This window comes from Eutrigla gurnardus (assembly GCF_963514095.1).
Source record: "Eutrigla gurnardus genome assembly, chromosome: 7".
NCBI lineage: Eukaryota > Metazoa > Chordata > Actinopteri > Perciformes > Triglidae > Eutrigla > Eutrigla gurnardus.
In genome coordinates this window covers 18,993,390-19,013,562 of record NC_139921.1, presented here as the reverse complement: position 1 = coordinate 19,013,562, position 20,173 = coordinate 18,993,390, and the positions used below count along the sequence as shown (strand labels likewise).

Below are 20,173 nucleotides of genomic sequence, written 5' to 3'. Positions count from 1 at the left end.
ATATTTAATTTGTTACTTTTCAGATTCAAGATTTATAATACAAAATGTAATCAACAATACACTATGATGTCGGCTATTTCCATTTTAAGAAAACTAACTTAAATTTAGCTCCACTTAATGCATTACTTATTATAATCCAGTAATCTAAATTATTCTCAAATGGGCCATTCTGCATAATGAGTAGCCAAATTCTACTTTCGGCTGTTCAACAAGGCTCTATTTTGATAATAATATACATACCTGAAGTCAAATTATGAATGCAGGACTTTAACTTGTAACAAAGTGTTGCATTGCTTTTTCAAAGGTATGAATGTTTCTTATGCTGGCTAATCATGAAGCAATCTATAGAGGTTTGACAAAAAAACAAACCTTTAAGTCCATAACATTTAAGTCTTTTTTGTCTTCTTTTTTGTCAAATGTACCAGTGAAGAAATATTATACAAATATAAATATACTAATTTAGTCATTAGCAATTGCAGCATCTAGTGGTTAGCAGAAGGAAAGAGTTAACCTAAAGAGATAACTGTAGAAACTTTGACCCATTTTTAAGGATTGAACTATAAAGAAGTTAAAATTTTAGTGCTGCATACTCATGAACACGTTGATGGAAATAATCCAGAAGTGCAACATATTGCATAATATAACAAGAATAATACATTATTATTATTATTATTATTATTATTATTATTATTATTATTATTATTATTATAACATTCTACGTTTAGTTTGAATACTTCTGCACTTTTACGTAAGGCTGTAATAGATTTATTTATTATAAGTATTGCTCTCATCTTAATACTTGAACCACTGATAATAAGTTCTTCTTCTCCCTATAACAATCTAACCAGACATCTCCTAAACTCCTGTTTTTTTAAAACCTAACCATAAAGTTTAAATGTAGGCTTGTGTCCTTGCCTGTATTTAGATTTTCGGTTTGTCTACAAATGTCAATTAAGTTTGTATTTGAAATCTTAAACAAGACATTCTATCAGGAGTATCATGACAAATCATGACTTATTTGCCTATTTTGCTGGCATGAATGGTTTATTTGTACTAACCACCCTCTGTCTAGCAACCACAATGGATATTTCCTGGTTGAAGTCATTGATTGCCACTTTAGTCATCCCAGTGTTTTCTTTTCTTCTCGTTGTTCTTGAAGAACCAGTGAGCTGTGAGTGTCTGTCACCTCAGATCAACATGATCACAGGAGAAACTCTTCTCTCTTTTTTTCTTTTTCCTCTTCCATATCAACACACACACACACACACACACACACACACACACACACACACACACACACACACACACACACACACACACACACACAAACAAGGACTGTACTGTACTTTGTTTGTACTGTAATTTAAAAAATAGAAATTTCCCACAGTGATTTGATTCATTGTTTGTTTTAATCAACTCGTTTGGAAAAAAAAAAATCACAATCCCATCCTGTTAGACTCCTATTCTACCAGTGACAGTACTCCTACGCAATAATAATCCATCAGGATTACATTCATTGCTAACATTGTGGCATTAAATTTGTGTTCCCAGTCAGCATATCCCTCACTTTAATGAAATTCTTTGGGGGAAAAACAAAGAAACAAAACAGAATACTTGTGTCTTTGGTTTTACCCTTAATCAACGAAAAGACAGTACCTTTTAGTAATGACATGCAACTTTCCTTTTGTCTTATTCTTACCTATAAATGGCTCAATCCTCACATGTATAATAACACCGTTTTCTATCCTGTATTTTTTTTTTTTAATATGATGGATGAAAACAGTGGGATCCTGAGGTCGTGCAGTTTTCACGTATCAATAGCAAGTATGCACCATTTAATCAGATAATTATTGTCATCATACACACTGTTGCTGCCACGAGGAGGGGTTGACAATGCGGAGGTGACACATTTAGACGCACTGCACACTGCTTGTTGTGTTTTCTTAACTGTAAGAATATCGACATATTCAATTTAATACAAGGACTCTTTGACCTTTTGGTAAATATAAAAAAAAAATAGAAGTATTCTTATTACTTCTGAAAGCGCTCCATAAATCTTCATTAATGTCATTCTGTCTAACATCGTGGCTCATCAATATGTGTCACCGTGTCCTTCACAGATGCGTCTCCACGCAGGACGACCCTCTCCGTATGTAATATCGCCTCGCCTCCCTCCCGTCCTCGCTGCCACGGCCTTCAGACCGATGCACAATGAGCACTGGGAAGAACCGGGCGTCCCTATACGTTGGGGGACTATCGCTGAGTGCCAGCTGGCTGGAGTCGGAGCGGCAGCACTGCTCGTCAACGCAGCAGGGGTCGGTCAGGTTGCTGCTGCGGCTCCTCCACAGGGCCACGGTGCGGTGGGAGCCGTACATGCGGCACAGGGAGAGGCGAGATGTGTCCGAGGAGAGGTGCGAGTGGAGCAGCGCTCCCCGGCAGGAGAAGATAGAGGAGCAGCTGGAGCTGGTGACGGCCCTCCTCCTGCCTCCCCCGTCACCTCGTCCGCTCGGCTCCCTGCATTGCTCGCAGTCCCCCTGGCTCTGCAGAGCGCCGTAACTCTGAGCCGTCTGGCTGCTGTCCAGAAGGAAGCAGTCCGAGGACGAGGTGCATTCAGTGTCTTGTAATGAGTCTGCTGTGCTCATGTTTATCAGCATGGCCTCCGAGTAGCTGGGAACCACCTGGCGGTTGCAGCGTATGTGCCACTCCATCTCAGTGCTGTCCTGGGTGTCCACTCTTGGAATAACGCAACCAGCGTTATTCCCCAGAGGCCGGTCTTCATCCAGAGGAGAAGGGCTGTAATCCAAGCCGAATAGTTTCTCTATGCGGTAGTGCACATAAGCAGTGCGGTACTCTATTAGCACTCTCAGAGGCCAGGACAACATCAGCAGAGCGGCCAGCCAGAAGGCAACCTGGGAAGTGTACCAAGGCATCCTCTCTGGGTCTACATACGCGATCAGGTTTTCTCTGAAGTCCACATTCTTCAGCTGCATCCCCTCCCTGGCCTCCATGTAATCGTCCAAACCCTCAATTTCAGAGAAGAACCTGGCCCTCTGGTTGAGGTAATCATTTTCCGGACCGGCCTCCGTGAAGCTGAAACACTTGGTGAAGCGCAGGCGAGTTGCCGGGTGTCCCTCCAAGCCTCTGAGGTCATGTGACAAGTCTTTCATCCCGCAGTGGCTGTAGTCAAACTCACTCTCAGCCACGTGGGTGTTCACTCTCTCGTGGTACACCTGCGTGGTGGTGTAGGCGTCGCCGTTGCGGTATCGAGTGACTTGCCGGGTCCGCCGGACAAAGTGGTAGCTGATCGCCTTCCACCATATGCACGGTTGGGCCTGTCTCATCCGCAGCACGCGCTCGTACACGCTGTCCACGTCGGCTTTGCTCTGCAGCTCACTCCGGGCTCTGCAGTGCCAGCACTCCACCATGTATAAGACGTAGAGCAAGAGCAGGCAGGCCAGAGGGATGTAGATGTAGCCGTCAGAGCAGGGGCTGTCGTGGTAGATCATCGAGTGTCCTCCGATGCCCATCCCGGAGGCCCCCCGCAGCGAGGAGGTGAACGAGGCGGTGAAAGAGGAGGTGAGGGCGGAGTTGAAGCTGATCTTGGTGACCCGGGTCAGCTGACACCAGGCCACCGCGCCAAGGCAGCTGTACATGAGCAGAGAGAGCAGCAGGCAGCGCCAATGGGACTCCCGGCAGACACAAGCACCCAGGGATTGCTTGACTGGATGCTGCTGCAGAGAGAGAGAGAGAGAGAGAGAGAGAGAGAGAGAGAGAGAGAGAGAGAGAGAGTAATGAGGAAAAGGCACTTAGACCAATGAGGCCCTGAAACCTGGCAGTAGAAATGCAAATGACCGTGGCTGCACTATATATGCTAAACTTTATCGTACCTAAGCACAAAGTAAATCAAACTAAAGAAAGCTCAGTGGAGGGGGGGGGGGGGGGGGGGGAGACTGATCCTAAATGCTTAGGCTTGGTTAAATACAGAGGTCAAATTTTATGTATGAAGCGACGTCACCCTTAAAATAAAGTTTTTTTATTATTATTAAGGAATTCAATTAAACAATTCAGTGTCCCTGGGAGGCTGTGAGCAGCTGCTGTGAGCAGCTGTTTTCACACATCTTTCTCTGAAGTTTATTTTGCACATGGGCAAAAGTACTAGCTGTCAAAGTTGTCACATTTCACAGGGTAACTCTTGTTTATTATGTAGAGAAAAATCCTAAAAATCTTGGAGATTAAACTTCATTGTAGAACTAGAGCCTGACAGACCAACACACATTTGTCTGTAATTAAATTTCTTGTTACGTAGCTCACCTTTAAATCATAAAGCAGCATAGGCACCTTGAACAGAAATGATGCTCTAGCCACAGTGAAATAGAAGAAAATGACAACAACAACAAGAAAACCCCCAAAACGATTAAACGCTTAATTAATTCATGTGTTTTTACACTTAAAAACAAAGGTAATGGTATTTAACAACTAAATACCTTGTTACTTTTACTTATAAGTCATATTTTTTTTACTTTTACTTGTAACACACACACACACACACACACACACCTCTGATCTCCATTTACTTCTGAGTAATGGCTGGTTAGCTCAGACAGACAAACAGAAAGCAAAGGCAAACTGGCCTAAAGCTATTTCATCAGTGACACTAACAGTAAAAGAAGCCAGAGCGTAATCCTTTATGCATATCGAGCAAACCACTGCAACATTTTAAGTTTGCATCCTCAAGGAGGGTAGGAGCTTCACACCTTCAAAATGAATTTGATGCCATTTATCATGATTTCTGGTACTTTCTAATATGTTTGGTTTCATGGTGACAATTGTCCCCATGAGATTCTGTGTTCTTGTGGTCTCTGGTGTTTTATGGAGTGAAACGATTTATGTTGACAACCAGCCCATCCATTACTGCGCTGACACAGGGGTGGGGATGTCACTCTGGTTCCCCCTCAGTTATTTATGGAGCAAACAGGGATTCAATTCTTGTGAACCAGAGAGGATGGACCTCAGTAGTCCGGGCCTCCTGACTGCAGACATTACTGACTACGTACTGATTTCATGTGAAAAAGTCTCCCTTTAAATCCTTCTCAGTAAAATGTCTATGTCAATTTAAGGTTATACCAATCAAAATATATATCAGCCCTAACCATCAAAATCTGCATTTTGTCTTAAAGACGCGTTACTTCTAATTAATTGTACTTTAATCCATCCGATATAAAATACCAGCTAGCAGTTACATGGTCAAAGGCTCTGAGGTTGGACAACTCGTGCTCTCTTACTATCTGTGCACGGCTGGCTGAACACAACCAATCCCCCAGATGGAATCACAGTAATCACTCCATGACAGTAAAGACAGGGGGCATGGTGGAGGAAACACACACACACATCTATCTATCTATCTATCTATCTATCTATCTATCTATCTATCTATCTATCTATCTATCTATCTATCTGCATAACAAATGTCTATGGCTAATAATTGCTGTTATTTCTTATAAAAGTTGATTAGTTAATTGATCGGAACTACTCCCAATTGATGTTTTCATGTATTTTAAAGGTGTTCTGTTTAAAAACAAGATAATGAATGTCTGGCATGTCAACACCTACCTCCTCCAGGACATCACTCCCAGTTGGCGAGTCCTCCTCCAGCTGCTGCCCCTCTCCCTCAGCATCATTGGGAGCGCCGGCCGCCGTGTCCTCCGCAGAGTCCGGATCGGAGGACAGCATGCTGCACTTTTCGCATGTCAGAGAGCTTTTTTAAACTCACTGCTTTTATTCACTTGCTCGGTTCGCGGCGGGTTGCTCCCCCTTTCCGTGCTTCCCTTCGGCCCCACACCGTTTGGGCCGGAGCCAGCAGGCTGCTGTTGCTGCGCTGAGCGGGGATCCCGCGGTGGTCCCGCCTGGCCGGACGGAGGGGGGCGGGGTTGAGGGATTTCACCGCAGCAAAGGCAGCAGAGGTTGACCATGATGCAGTAAGCGAGGGTTGTTGTCAGTGGCCAATTTAAATGACTTAATGACAACACACACTGCACAGTGGTCCCCCGTATGCAGGTGCGCTGTCCTGTGTGGCCTGGAGGAGAGAGGCAGTATAACGCGAGATGTGGTTTAGGTATGCGGTAAACCCCGCGCGATATACGACATTAATCACCGCTGATGTAATAAATATCTTCACCGACAACTCAAAGACATCTAAGTCTCTAAATATCCAAATTTTATCCGGGAGAAAGGAGGCGATGTCGAGCGAAAGGACGCTATGCGTTCGATTGCCTTGTTCCGGCAGAGCTTTTATTTTGAAGGTGGGGTTTTGTGTCACATTAGAAACCTTCCGTGTAGGATCCACACACGGGTCTTCCGAGAGTTGTGTATCACGGACACTGCACCTAACTGTAGGTTACCCAACAAAATTCTGACGTACTTAAACCATATTGTGTGCCATATTATAATGCTACAGTTCAGTATTTTTGTGTGGTATTGTTTAGTGACGTTAAGCTAACGTTAGCTAACTGTAACATTCATCCCCGGTGCGTGTCGGATGTAAACTTGACTAAGCTAACGTCGCACGTGAAAACGAAAAAAAGCTATATCTGCAGGGCAAGTCGAGGGTAATTTATTTGTTTAATTAGTTAAAGTATGTCGCTTTCTTACGCTCCTATATAACGGTAGTTCGCCTTAAAATTAGCCACGCTAACTAAAGTTCAGCCTCAAATCACAATATCGTCTTAAATTACGATGGTCTCCAAGCTGCCGGAGCAGAGTTCGGTTAAAATGTCATTATTTATGTGTCAGCCCACGTTATTTTGTGAGCACCACTAGCTTTAAGTCCCTTATATCGTCGCACCATTTCACCCCTAAAGTCTTGTGTATGTCTCCCTGTCAAATAGTGTTCCGGCTTAGGTTCGTTTTTGGAGATTTGACATAACAGTGAGTTTAATATTGTCTTTTGTGTCCTTCAGAGGGATGTTGCGGCGTCCCAAACCAACTGACTCCGAGTCCGACCTACTACGAGAACAAGAGGAGTTTCTGACCTCTGGTGGCCCGTCTGCTGCCAATGTGGTCCGCAGACCTGACAAGAGGAGAGGCGAGGCTGGAGAGACGGAGGAAAGAGGGGAACATAACGGGGAGATTAACGGAAGACAGAGGGATGTTGTCACAATAGAAGGTAAGAGATGTGACTGTTTACTTTGCTTTTACAATAAAACCAATTTACAGTTGATGTATTGCTAGTTTTCTCTGGCTCAAAACTAGGCTAAAATAAAACCCTGAACAGGGATGAGATTCACACATCCAACAGTGGACCATATATGCTGGTACGTAACATTATTTAATACCTTTTATGGTTCCTGCAGATCTTCCAGACGAACTCCCGTCTCTGACGCCAGCCCCTCCTAAGAAGTCCCGCTTTAAAGCCAGTCGTGTCACTTTCGAGGATGAGGATGCTGGTGAGAGCCTGGACAGACATGACGCTCACATCAGCGCTGTTCTCTCCAGGATCATTGTAAGTACATGTTGTAATGTGCCACGGGTTGAATCAGTGACTGTGTAATAAATGAAGTAGCTTCTTATCCCTGATGGACCTCTCCAAGTATACATGCATCCAGCGATTTTTTTAGGAGATTTTCTCAGCCTTCCTAGTTTGCTGGTATCATGTTTAGCTTGATATGAGTCGGTGTTGTATTTATAATTTAAACAGTAGAATGATTCTTTGTTTTAAGGAGAGGGATACCAGCTCCACTCCAATATCTCTACCAGCACTTACAGGTGTGGCTTTCCCCAAAGCATTACACCGCTCAGAAACCAGCAGTCAGGTAAAAAAAAAGAACATTAATGCAGATTCCTCATAAGTGGTGTGATTTTAGTTAAGTTTATGCATCCTTACGACCAGGTGCTACTGTCTTCAGCTGGTGGCAAGAAGAGTATCTTTGCCCGTCAGATTGCAGCTCAGAGAATTAAGGAGGGAAAGGCACCTTTACATTGTGTGTCTGAAGCTCCTCAGACACCCGAACACAGAGATCAGAATCTGCCTCCTGAGACCAGCATGGATACAGATCAGTCTGGTGCTACAGATGTTCGTAAGTAAATATAATTCATATGTCAGTGGATATGTCGGTCTGGGTTATAACATCTTTCTCCACAGAACCCCTCATCACATTACTTTTGTCTCGCTTTCTCTTTGTCTCCTATCTCCTCTCCACTCACTAGAACCAACTGCAGCCTCTGGTCCCAGTCTGCTGTCTGGTCAGGGTCTTGGGGGCACAGATAGCTCAACAGAGACCATGAGAATCCACAAAGAGAACCAGGCTAAACTCCAGACCATGTCTCAGTCTGAGATATTACAGGAGCAGAATAAACTTCTATGTCAGCTCGGTAGGCAATCATATTGTCAGCATGGTAGTTGATTAATATGTAAAAAACTAAATGATATGTGTTGAGTGTGTATCCTAAATAGTAAAGTACATTTTGATGGTACCACGGCATATAACACGATTATTTCTGCTTCCTAGATCCTAAACTGGTGGACTTTGTTAGATCTCGCAAAGCCCAGAATGTCCTGTCCTCTGCCTCGACATCCAGACCGCCCCAGGGCAACAGCAGCAAGGACAGTTTTCCTCTTGGAGATGTGAGCAGAGAGTCAGACTCCCCTGGTGCTGTACGGTTTCAGAAACCCAGAGAAGTAGTGATGGTAGGAGAGAACGAGGAGGAGGACCTGCCACCATCACCACCACCTGCTTTGACTGGTATGATTTAAAAGCTACCTTTTTATTACGTCTACACTGCAGGTGTTCCTGGTCTCTGCTGCTGGAGATGTAAATACATCAAAAGCATTTAAGTTATCTGGGGGACTATGCTATTATGTCACATTGCCTCCTTAGACATGGTGGATTGTAGCACGTTAACTCAAGTACTGTACTAAACTACACTTTTGCTCCACTACATCTCAGAGGTACATTATGAACTTCTAACTCCACTACATGCGTCTCACAGCTTTAGTTACTTCCCAGATTACGATTCTCCACAAACTTCCTGCCCAGTGAAAAACACGTGTCTCCTAAGATGAATAGATATTTGAAAACCTTCTTGGATCAGCTGGAAAAAGCTGGAAACATTGACATTAACTACCCAACAACAGTATACAAAGGAGTTAAAATTACTATGAACATGCAACATTAACATTAATGCAGCAGTAATGTGAATCATGCTTCTTTTAGCACTGTTAAATTGTAACGTAGTTGCTTAGACTGTCATATGAATCCATTAGTAATTTATCGTGAGAGAGACACTGTCAAGAGGACCATCACGCCTGGCCGTCTTTGCCTCCCTTGCTGCCTCCGTCTCCCTCCTGATGTATCTCACCCACCTGATTCTCTTGCCCTCACTCTTCCCGCTCTCCCTTTCTCTCAAGCATCCATTCTCTTAATTGTGTAACTAATGTGCAATGCTTGGCTAAAATCCCAGCGTAAAGCTGATCGTTGATTTCACTTTGTGTGATTAGCAGAAGGGACGGACTGAGCCAAAAGTAGCCACTCTTTGCAATTAAGTTCCTGCAGATCATTCGAAGAAAATACTCCCCATCCTAATGAAAGTGTTGCTAATGGATTGTATGAAGACATATCTCGCACTTCATTTGCACCATCTATTGAATTGTGCACACCACTCTCCTTTTGTGAATTTTTTTTTTTTTTTTTTTTGGAAAAGAATGAGTCATCATTTCGGTTACAAGGACCCTTCTCATGTGTTTGTGTGTACCCTTTTCTTCACAAAGATGATATATTAGCTCATCTACTTTCCTTTTTAGAGAAAACTAAATATCTTTGTTTTTGGGTTGAGAATAAAAAGCCAGAATCTTTAATCATAACTGTGGAATTCAGGCTCCTGAGGGTAGTTACACATTAGAGTGGTCACTATCTGCGCTGGCTACAACAGACAACCATTTTACCAATTCATACAAGCGATCATTAATTGTAACAAGTCTTGCTTTTAACCCGTGTGTGTGAATTCAGAGAAGGAACTGCTGCTAAAGCCTCAGAAGGAATGGGTCCACATGGATAAGCTGGAGCCAGAGAAGATGGAGTGGATGAGAGACTTGCCTGCACCCAGAAGGAAAGGAACCAACAATGTAAGGATACATTTCCTACAATACCAGAAGATGCTATTTTCATTCATTTCAACTCATATCTGGCACGTTATCAAGTTTTTCCTGCATTGAGCCAACACATTCTGTGGTTCTGCGTCCTGATAGGCCATGCAGGCTCGGTTTGACTTCGCAGGCACCTTGATTCCACCTACTGAGGATCTGCCCACCCATTTAGGCTTGCATCACCATGGAGAGGAGCCTGAGGTCAGTAGGCAATCACAATGTATATATATATATATATATATATATATATATTTGATAATTGTATTAATATTATTACAGTTTCATATGTGTCTTTGTTAAAATGTATATAACACCTTCAGGTTTATTCTTCATACTTTTCCTTTCATATTCAGTAACTGGGATTTTCTCACAAAGAGCACAAGAGCAGTACCAGCTGAATTTTACCTGCAATTTTAAATGCCGTTATGACGGCTCATTAACCCCAGTTAGTTATTTAGTTCATTTGAATGCAGCGATTTGCTCATATCTGTTTCAATAAATATCATTTTGATGTCATGTATAAGCATTAATAAGTTCCCCCAGAGAGCATATTTGTGAGGAGGTTTGAATCCGATAGCCTTGAACATAACATGCACTTGAATACAATTTCCACTTGAGCTTTGACAGATTGTCATGCCACTTTTTATGAGACGGGTAAAAGTGAAGCATCACTGTGAGACTGAAAACCAGATTATTTTTAACTAAGGTCCAGGTCTTTTTCGTTGTAATTACTTTACTCTTGACATCGAGGGTTTCTCTGCAGCGGGCGGGTTATTCCCTGCAGGAACTCTTCCTGCTGTCTCGGAGTCAGCTCATCCAGCAGAGGACTCTCGCCCTCAGCACTCTGGCCAACATCCTCTCAAAGGTACGCAAACAAACACACACAGTGCCGCTGCAGATGCACATGTCTGTAGTCACTCACGTGGCAGCATCTCTTACCCTGTAGGCACGTGCTGGAGAGTACCTGACAGTCCTGAAGGGCAGCGTGGTGTCCACTCTGCTGGACGCCGGCCTGCTCTTCCTGCTCCGGTTTGCGTTGGACGACAGTGTGGAGGGAGTGATGTCCGCAGCTGTGCATGCTCTTAAAGCACTCCTTGTGTGTGAAGAGGATGAAGTAAGACTTCTAATATGACAGCATGTCATTAAAACATCCCGTTTTCATATGATTGTAATTTTCCACACTATGGCAGAAACATGGATGCTTGATTTGTAGAAGAAATAACACCCTTTGGTTTTCTGTTACATTTCTTTTATAAGAGTATTCCAGTCCAATGTCTAGTCCTTCCTGTTCATATCTAAATTGTTTGGCCTCTCAGGAGTGTTTGGACTGTACCTTCTCCTGGTTTCGCGGCTTTTCCTCCTTCCCTCTGCTGCCGTCTGCTCAGGAAGAGGAAGAAGAGGAGGATGAAGGGCTGCCAGAATGTATGAAGGAAACGGCTAAGGAGAAGGAAGAGAGAAAGACCGATCATGATGTGGCCACGCAGGATGTGGTCAAGGTAAACATGTTTATTTGTTTTCCTTGACTTTTTCCAATTTATACTGTATTAGTGCTGCAGAAAACTTGCCGGTCCGGAAAGAGTGTCTGGAAATTGCTTGGCCTCTGGTAAATGTGTGTTTTATATAATGCATTACTAATAAATATGTTCTCAAGTGCTTGCACTCAATGCTTCACTTCCCTGGGTCCTCAGCAATATGTGAAGTCAGTCAGTTGTCTAAAAAAATCAAAAGACACACAGACAGACTTCCATTTTGTTAGATTGTGAATAATAATAATAATTGTGAGTAATTAAGAAGTTCTGTAGATGAAGGTTGAATGATTATTGTGTCTGTGTTTCAGGGTCTGTTAAGGATGAAGCTGCTCCCCAGGCTGCGTTACATCCTCGAGGTGTTCCGGCCATCTCCTCGGGTGGTCCAGGACGTCCTGCAGATCTTGACTCGTATCGCGAGGCACTCCTCCTCATCTGCCACCCAGGTAGCAACAATATAAATCACTTAATCAACTATTTGTCTACCATTCATTATTGTTTATTATAGTTTCCTTTTTGCCTAATTTCACTAAGATTGCATTTCACTCCCAGGTGCTTGACTGTCCTCGCTTATTGGAGACAGTGGTGTCCGAGTTCCTCTCCACTACGTGGACAGCGCCGTCTTCTCCCCTTCCTCAGTCTGTTTACGGACTCCCACTGGCCAGCGCCATGAAGCTGTTGAGAGTGTTGGCTACCTCTGGCAGACATGCCTGTGCCAGACTGGTAAGTGCGTCTCTGGGATCTGTAAGGGCCGGTGCTAGCAAGCGTGTTTGAATGACTGATAATGTGTGTTTAAGAGAGGTCTTTACTCACTGGATGAATTCTGGTGTAAACTGTCTATATTAATGGAGCCTTGTGTGAAAGTATTGAGTGGTGTGTCAAGTGTGCATCCACCTTTATTTATTGATCATAACATGATCAAATAATTTGTTGTACATAACACAGTATGTGCATGGGTCTGAAATCCAACAAGTTGTGACCATCTGTAAAGTATAAAAAGTGTCAAATGGAAAATAAAATACTTATACGGTTCCTGTATTTGTAACCTCTGCTCATGTGTGGTACCATATACTCATTTACGTACGTACGTTCTTTTCTCCTGTCCTCAGTTAAACTCTGTCGGAGTGATGGAGCGTCTGCCTTTTCTGCTGAGTGTTGAGCCCAGTGAGCTGCTGCTGCTGGAAACGGCGGAGGCCCTCAGGATCACCACTGAGGCCTACAGGCTGTGGGCTGTGGCCGCCGGCTACGGACAGGCCTCCAAATTATACATGCAAGTTAATCCATTCAAGCTTCAAGAGAGATTCCTCTTCACTCCAAATAATAATTGCAGAGCCTGCTAAGAGACAGTGAATCTGTATAGAACAGTTTCATAATCATACCACATAATTAACAGTAGCTTGACACTGTCTAATTGCTTCCTCTGCTGTTCTCTCACAGCGCTGGTCTTTTATTGCTATACTGTCATTGTGTTCCCACAGAGACCTGTATCAAGGCTTAGCGAATGCCTTGCAGTCTGTTCACAGAGTCCTGGCTCTCTCGGATGCTCTGTTGCCTCTGCAGCTCCAGCGAGTCCTGGCTCTGCTTTCTCTGCTCACACAGGTCACACACACTGCTGGTTGCCACCAGGAACTACATGCAGGCATGGTCAGGTACAGATGAGGATTTAAGTGGTTTTATGAATTCATCACACGATGCCATCGAATCCTTTTTTTTATCTACATGTTACGGCCTGTTTGTACGACAGCTCTCAGGGAGAAGAGTGCCCTCCTCCTCCTCCAGTGTCTTGGGGCCATGTCGCAGGGTTGCAGGCACCCTTGTTGGGACATTTGAAGGGCTTTGTGAAGAGCCTAGATAATCCAGTTCGGGAAGATAGCAGCCTGGCTGTGATACCATCTTACCTGGCCTACCTACAAGCGTACTACTATCAGCTCTCCAGACAGGTACTGCAAGTGTTCGGACATATCAAGTTGTACTTTTTATTACAAATATCATTAACTCTAGGTGTCTAAACATTGACACGCCAAAATTAAACCATTTTAAAGTTAAAACTATATGAGTGACTCTTCTCTTTAGAACTGTTTCAAGCCTGTAGAAACTCTTCAAGAACTGGAGCGGCTGACGGCTGAGGTTCTCCTCCCCCTGCTGTCCCACCGTGCTGTTCAAGGCCTGATAAAGAACCTAAAGTATGTCTGATATCCTGTGAGACCATTTGTAGTCCCTGTTGTTATTTTGTCAGATAATAATGTCTAAACAATCAAAGCAGACTGCGGTTGTCTTTGTTTTGTCTCTATAAAATGTGTTCTTGACCTTTTTATTGTTTGCAACAGCACAGTATAAGAAAACAATTTGTTGACAGCTTTTTTCTATTCATTTTTTTTTCAGGTCTTCCTCAGCAGTGTGTAATTACCAGTCTACTCGTCTGGGCCCAGAGACCATTCCAAGCCTCCCTGGTTTAGCCTGCCTGGGATGGAGGGATCGCCCGGGGCTGGTTGTACCCAGCTCCCCCTTCCCTCTTCTCACGGGGCTGGGGCTCCTCCTGGAAACAATCACAGGCATCCACAAAGGCCTCAGCAGCAAGGTTAACGTTTAAAACTTTTAGTCATTTTAAATCGGAGGACAGGGAACCACAATAATGGGCTGAGGAATACAGTGACATATTGACCTAACACACCAGGAACTTAACATTCTCTTTACATCCAAAAAAATCCCCATTTATTTGATCTCAATCCTCACTCCTTTCCCCATCTCTAGTTCACTGGTCTTCTCCTGTCAGAATCTGTGATTAGTTACCTGCAAAGCTGCAGTCAGGCTACACCCAGCATGTCTCACAGCAGAGCCTGGCTTCTTCGTCACGAACACCACCTCCTCTACCTCCTGCTCCGGCTGGCACACAGACTGGTAGGCTCCAACTTAGATCAGAATCCATTTTTTCTTCTGGTTTTCTTTCAGGTTGTGGTTGTTTTTGTTACAAACCCATTCCACGTGTCATTAGTAATGCCTAATACCATCCTTATTTCCAATGAACAACTCTGTTTCTTCTCAGGTCCCCATTGAGCCAGAAGTAGCCAAGCATGCCTCACTGTACCACCAGGTGGCGCTGGTTCTGCTGCCATGGTTACTACCAGGCAGTGAATACCTGGGACATGAACTGCTGTCCACCATCATCTTCAACAAGGACTTTATATCGTAAGTTAACATTTATTCTCCGAAGTTTAATTTGGGCTTGATTGCCAGTAAGTGCCAACACAATCAATCATAAAAAAAACCTTTGTTGTTTTGTTGATTACATATGCTGTATATTTTTCTTTGTTTTCGTTTAGTGCTTGAAAAACGGGGTTGATTGTTTAAAGTTGAATTTCTTTGGGGTTGGATCAAATTACTATTAACAGATTATCCATTTCCACAAAAAGTAATGTTTGTTATTCTTTTCTATCTCTTGTTTACGCTGTTATTCAGTTTAAGTTTGATTGTTTTCCAGAGAGGGCCACAGTGGAGGACCGGAGGCTGTAGAGCTGGGGGAGCTGAAACTCAGAGAGGAAACAAGACACGACACCTCTCCCCGTCTGCAGACTGTTGCAGCCCTCCTGAGAGAAGCCTGCGTCCAGCTGCCGTCCATACGAGGCTGCTTCCTCACTCACTTGGCCCATCTGGAGTCATCCGTACTGACTTCCCGGACCACTCTCCTTAGCCGCAACTCCTGGATCAGCTCCCATCTCCTCCCAGAGCTCACTGGTCCCACCGTGCCTTCAGATTGGCATTTCCTCCCACTTGTCAGCCTGTATGAGCGGACAGGTGTGTCTGACGGCGGACGGTTAGAAGTGGAAGAACTCCCACACGGGGCTCTGCAGGCTGTGTCCCACTGTCTGCAGTGGCTGCTGCTGCTGGAAGTCTGGAGGGAGGAAGCACTGAAGGTACAGAACCGAGTCAGGTTTATCTTTTATTTAGCAGACTAATCAACACAATAATAACCCTAAAAACAATGGGCAACCCAACATTTTTAGACTTTTTCTTTTCAAGAAATGTTTGTTTGTACACAAGGCCCTGCAGTCTCCAGCCCCTTTATAGGGACTGACAGGGTGTCTGCTATGTACGAGGACCTGTGTGTTATTCTAACTAACCTCCAGAACATTTTGTCACGTTTACAGGTGATCCTTCCTGTCGCCAAGCTCACCCGCCTGTTCTGTGTGTTCCTGTGTTCCAGTGACTTGTTCCTGGAGAGACCTGTTCAGAATCTCATCTGGGGTTTGTTCAGACTGCAGAGCAGGTCTGAAAGTTTAGATGTCTTTTTTTCTTGCAGTACAAAAGCCAAATGGATCACAGAGAACAGAGTCAAACCAAATCTCTTACATTTACAGGCAATCCAAGCTGGACTCTTTGGACCTGGACGTCCCTCCTCCAGGTCTAGCCTCCTTCCAAGACTTGTACACCGCTCTTTTGACCCAGTACGAAGCTGTGTCCTTTGGAGACCGGCTGTTTGGGTGCTGGGTGCTCTTACCCTTGCAGAGGAGGTACAGCGCCACCATGAGGCTGGCTGTGTTTGGAGAGCATGTGGGAATACTGAGGTCACTGGGAGTCACTCTGGAACAGGTAATAATGTAACTGCTTTTTATTTTCATTAGTTGCCTTGTAAAGTAATTTACCAATTGTTATCTTACTCTCACTATGATCATATAACACATAATTTGGATGAATTTATTATCTCTCTATTAGCTCTCCATCCCTATCGAGCGGTTCACCTCTCCCCCTGAAGACTCCCTCCCTCTCCTCCATCTCTACTTCCGCTCTTTGGTCACGGGGACTCTGAAGCCCTGCTGGTGTCCCGTCCTATATGTGGTTACCTTGTCTCATGTCAACTCCTTCATCTTCTCCCAGGATGCTGCAGCACAGGTACAGCACTATGACATCCCTCTGAGAATTGTCTGATTATGTATTCATGTGAAGACTTGGATTCATGCCTTTTCGATTTCAGCCACAGTGAAACATAGTGCAGTCTGCCACAGATGTAGTCATTTGGCAAATCCAGAGGATGTTACAGCAGCACTGAACAGGGGGTTGGATTTATGAGTGTTTTTACAGGGGTTTTAATGATCATACCAGTAATATTCTGACTTCTTGCCATGAGCAGATATTTCCCCGATCTTCAAAGAAAATGTGTTTGAAAACACTCGATGAGACTGAGATGGGTTTAGGCAATCCAACCTTGTGAAAAACACTGCAAGGTTTATTTGATCCAAAACAACTCTTATAAATGCCATTAAAATGTGCGTATTGATAATAAATCACCTAAAGCTAGAAGCAGTTTCTGGTTTTACTTGTTATTTATATCCGGCTGCTTCCAGTTTACGTAAGTGGCCCGGGTGGAGCTAGCTAGTAATTTCAAGTTAAAGAGAGTCATATTTTGGTGTACGCCGACCTCAATAACAAGCACACTCTCTTCTTACTTTCTGCACAACACATGTTCCCTCGACTGCATCCTCTTGACTAAAAGTTCTCTTGCTGGCTCTGATTGAACTTTGTAACCAAGAAGCATTGTGATAAACAACGCTCGTTGGTTGACTATACACAATTCAATGTAGAGAAGAAGGTACTGCTCAGAGAACAACCTCAGTATTAATATAAGTATGAATATGATGAAGATGTACTGAGGGATGTTGAAAGTAATTGATTTTATGGGGACTGTGGAGCCGTATCACTACGAGCCTGAAATTCACGTTTATTGAATATGGACAAAAACATAAACAAACTTTCTCACAAAATCTCAATAATAGAAATGTTGGTAAACATGGTAGATGTTGTCAATTGTCAAAGAGATTTACGAACACTGCTATGGTCCTTTTGAAAGCAAATTTTCTTCACCAAATATGGTGATCTTTCAGATTGTATCAACATCTTTCAGCAAGAAACACACGGACCTAAACTGATTTCTACATTCATAAAGCCTTTTTTACAGCAGTGGTGCAGAAACAGCTCATGCAGTGTCGAGTTTATGAAGTAAACACTTAAAAAAAAAGTACATCAGTGCAGTCATCAATGAGGTCCTTTGATCTTTAATCCTCTTGTCCTTTTTCCAGGAGGTTGAAGCAGCTCGAACCAGCATGCTGAGGAAAATTTACTACCTGACTGATGAGGTATTTTCATTCCTTATTCGGCTTTACACTCTCTCTATTATCTTTGTGTGCTTCAAAGTGTATATTTTATATCTCTCATGTTTTCTTCACTTTTCACATAGTTTAAATTTTTATGTATCACTGTTCATTTTGTAAGTGGTGATCCTCTCCTCTTTATTTTTTTTATATAATTTGTTTTACAGTCAAGAGTGTCTTGCTTTTTTAAAGTTTCTCCTGGTTGTTGTATTAGTTTGAAGCTCTCTGTAATTTCAGCATCACTGAATACATTTTGCAACATATACTCGAACCCATCGATGGTCTGCATCGCATCTTTAACCGTCACACTAAAAGTCCTCATACCTTGTGTAGTTCTTAACTTGAAAGCTTTGTTGATCCCGGTGGCTCCAAAACCTCTTTATACCTCTTTATGCTGGCGACAGCTGTTCCCAGAGGACACATGTTTTGAGTTTGTCCGTCTGGCTGTTGTACTTTTTGTACATCTGGTCCATTCTTCTATCTATTACTGTAAGCAATGTATTTGAACCATTTATTAATTAGTGTGGCTATTTCAGCTGCTATCTTTCGCTACATATAAAAAGCATCCATCCATTACTTTTAGCTATTTCAGTTGTTTATCCATTCTGTTGAAGAATCATTGTGAAGGAATTCCTCCTGCGGTGAGGATGATTGGCTAAGTAGCACAATATGAAGTATTGCCTCTTTTTTTTGGCAAACTACTGTTTCTTTCAGAACACAATTCAAAATCCTGTTGATCTGGATCTGATCTTAGACTTGCTCCAATACTGTGTTCTTTGAAATCCAAACAAGACCTCAGATTGACCCCTATTATTAATATTGGTTTATGCCCCCAGAGGCTAAATCTCGCTAACTGTGTAGACCTCTCTGCTAGCTTGCTAATGTGTGTGTTTTTAATGCATTCTCATGCAACATGGTGACACAATCTTTCCTCATACATCCTGGCAATCACCACCTCTACTGCTCTTCTCATCTCCTCTCTCTTCTTGTCTGTTTCCCAGGTGTTGAGGAACCACTTGCTACATTTCCGTCTGCCACAACAGCACTCAGAGTTTGGCTTTGATACGTACGAGCATTTGCCTCCAGTTCGGAGGAAACGCTTGGAGAGTGTTCTGGGACTGCAGGACAGACAGACATAGAACTGGAGAAGAAGATGCTGAAAACGAAAGGACACCAAGTGAGAGATTCATTTCAACTACTTAAAGTTTCTCATCAGGATCGGACTTGTGATCGGTCACAAGAAAATTATCTGTGGCCTCTTTTCTCAAAAGAAACCCAAACTGAGGTGGATTTATAATAATAATGAAACAGGAATAAAGTTTGTATAAAACTTATCTTATAATAAAGGTAAAGTTTATAATTTGTTTTACAGACTTTCAGCTGAAATGATGAGGAAATGATTTATTATCAGTGTTCTCAGGTTACTTGAACCTGTCTGAACTGAAACACAACCACTCAAGTCAACCTAAACTACAAATACTAACATTTAAATGCAGATGCAGGTCCTTAAAAACTGTTTTTCTTTGTAACACCAGCACTTTACCAAAGTAGGTGTCAAATGACTTTTAAAAACAGACCTTTTAGCATCTCAGAGTGAGGAATTGTTCTACTTTACACGTGTTTGGAGTTGTTTGTTTTATGAATAAAACATGGGTTCAAGTTTGCAACCGTAATGTTTTCATTCTTGAATTACAAAAACTGTTATAGCCTATAAAATATAGCCGTGTTTGAAGGTTGAGTTTTTTTATTGACACAACAGATGGAACCCCGCACACTTTGACTAAAATAGCGCAGCAGCATACTGTTTTCAGTCAGTTTGAACAAATTAAGATTGGATTAAACATCCAAACTGGGCCTCGTGGGAATGTCCAGATGAGCATTATTCCCTCTCAACATCACGGACAAAGTACATCCACTCATAGGCTTCATAGACAAAGGCCCTGTTTGATTCCCATTGAAGCTTCTGTCGACCGCGATAAATCAGATTTGGAAAAATACCCACGTGACCGGTGTGCGTTCTATGCTTCACTGTTTGTGCTCAGTGGGATAACAAGTTCAGCTGCATGACATTGACAATTTAAACAATATTCCACTTGGATTTGGATATTATCATTTTTTTTATAATTTGAGGAGGAAAATGTAGTTTATTGTTGCACATAAATCTTTAGGGGGTTTACCGGGAAACCTTGTAAATCAGGTTGTGATGATTTTAGAAACATAGATATGTGTAGAGAACATTGATCTGCGATATTCCCATCCATCTAACCAATCACATAATATAATATCATGTCCTGCCCACTCTGGCTCGCAGTGAATCGCCTCACGAGGAACCAGATGTACTTTGTTTTTGTTTTTGTGTCACAAAC

The 20,173-nt window shown here is 42.9% G+C and overlaps 2 protein-coding genes across 3 annotated transcripts; one reads left to right on the top strand and one right to left on the bottom strand.

The window, feature by feature from the left end:
* Window positions 1-1,938: 1,938 nt before the first annotated feature.
* Window positions 1,939-5,741, bottom strand: LOC311016509 (transmembrane protein 151B). The gene is made up of 2 exons (XM_084014236.1): window positions 5,611-5,741; window positions 1,939-3,731 (listed from the first exon to the last, which is right to left on the bottom strand). The coding sequence occupies exons 1-2, from the start codon at window positions 5,728-5,730 to the stop codon at window positions 2,115-2,117; spliced, it is 1,737 nt and encodes a 578-aa protein (XP_083870362.1). The 5' UTR covers window positions 5,731-5,741; the 3' UTR covers window positions 1,939-2,114.
* A 308-nt stretch (window positions 5,742-6,049) lies between these two features.
* Window positions 6,050-19,504, top strand: rpap1 (RNA polymerase II associated protein 1). 2 transcript variants are annotated; one of them, XM_084014234.1, is made up of 27 exons: window positions 6,050-6,112; window positions 6,957-7,162; window positions 7,350-7,498; window positions 7,716-7,808; window positions 7,886-8,072; window positions 8,203-8,367; window positions 8,505-8,738; window positions 10,002-10,117; window positions 10,241-10,339; window positions 10,902-11,003; window positions 11,085-11,252; window positions 11,455-11,634; window positions 11,976-12,110; window positions 12,217-12,387; window positions 12,774-12,934; window positions 13,143-13,313; window positions 13,409-13,604; window positions 13,738-13,847; window positions 14,047-14,242; window positions 14,416-14,562; window positions 14,708-14,850; window positions 15,143-15,575; window positions 15,810-15,928; window positions 16,020-16,251; window positions 16,375-16,551; window positions 17,736-17,792; window positions 18,809-19,504. In XM_084014234.1, the coding sequence occupies exons 1-27, from the start codon at window positions 6,102-6,104 to the stop codon at window positions 18,944-18,946; spliced, it is 4,296 nt and encodes a 1,431-aa protein (XP_083870360.1). In that variant the 5' UTR covers window positions 6,050-6,101; the 3' UTR covers window positions 18,947-19,504. The 2 variants fall into 2 exon arrangements, with proteins under 2 accessions (XP_083870360.1, XP_083870361.1); XM_084014235.1 differs by lacking the exon at window positions 6,050-6,112 and adding an exon at window positions 6,331-6,389.
* Window positions 19,505-20,173: the final 669 nt, after the last annotated feature.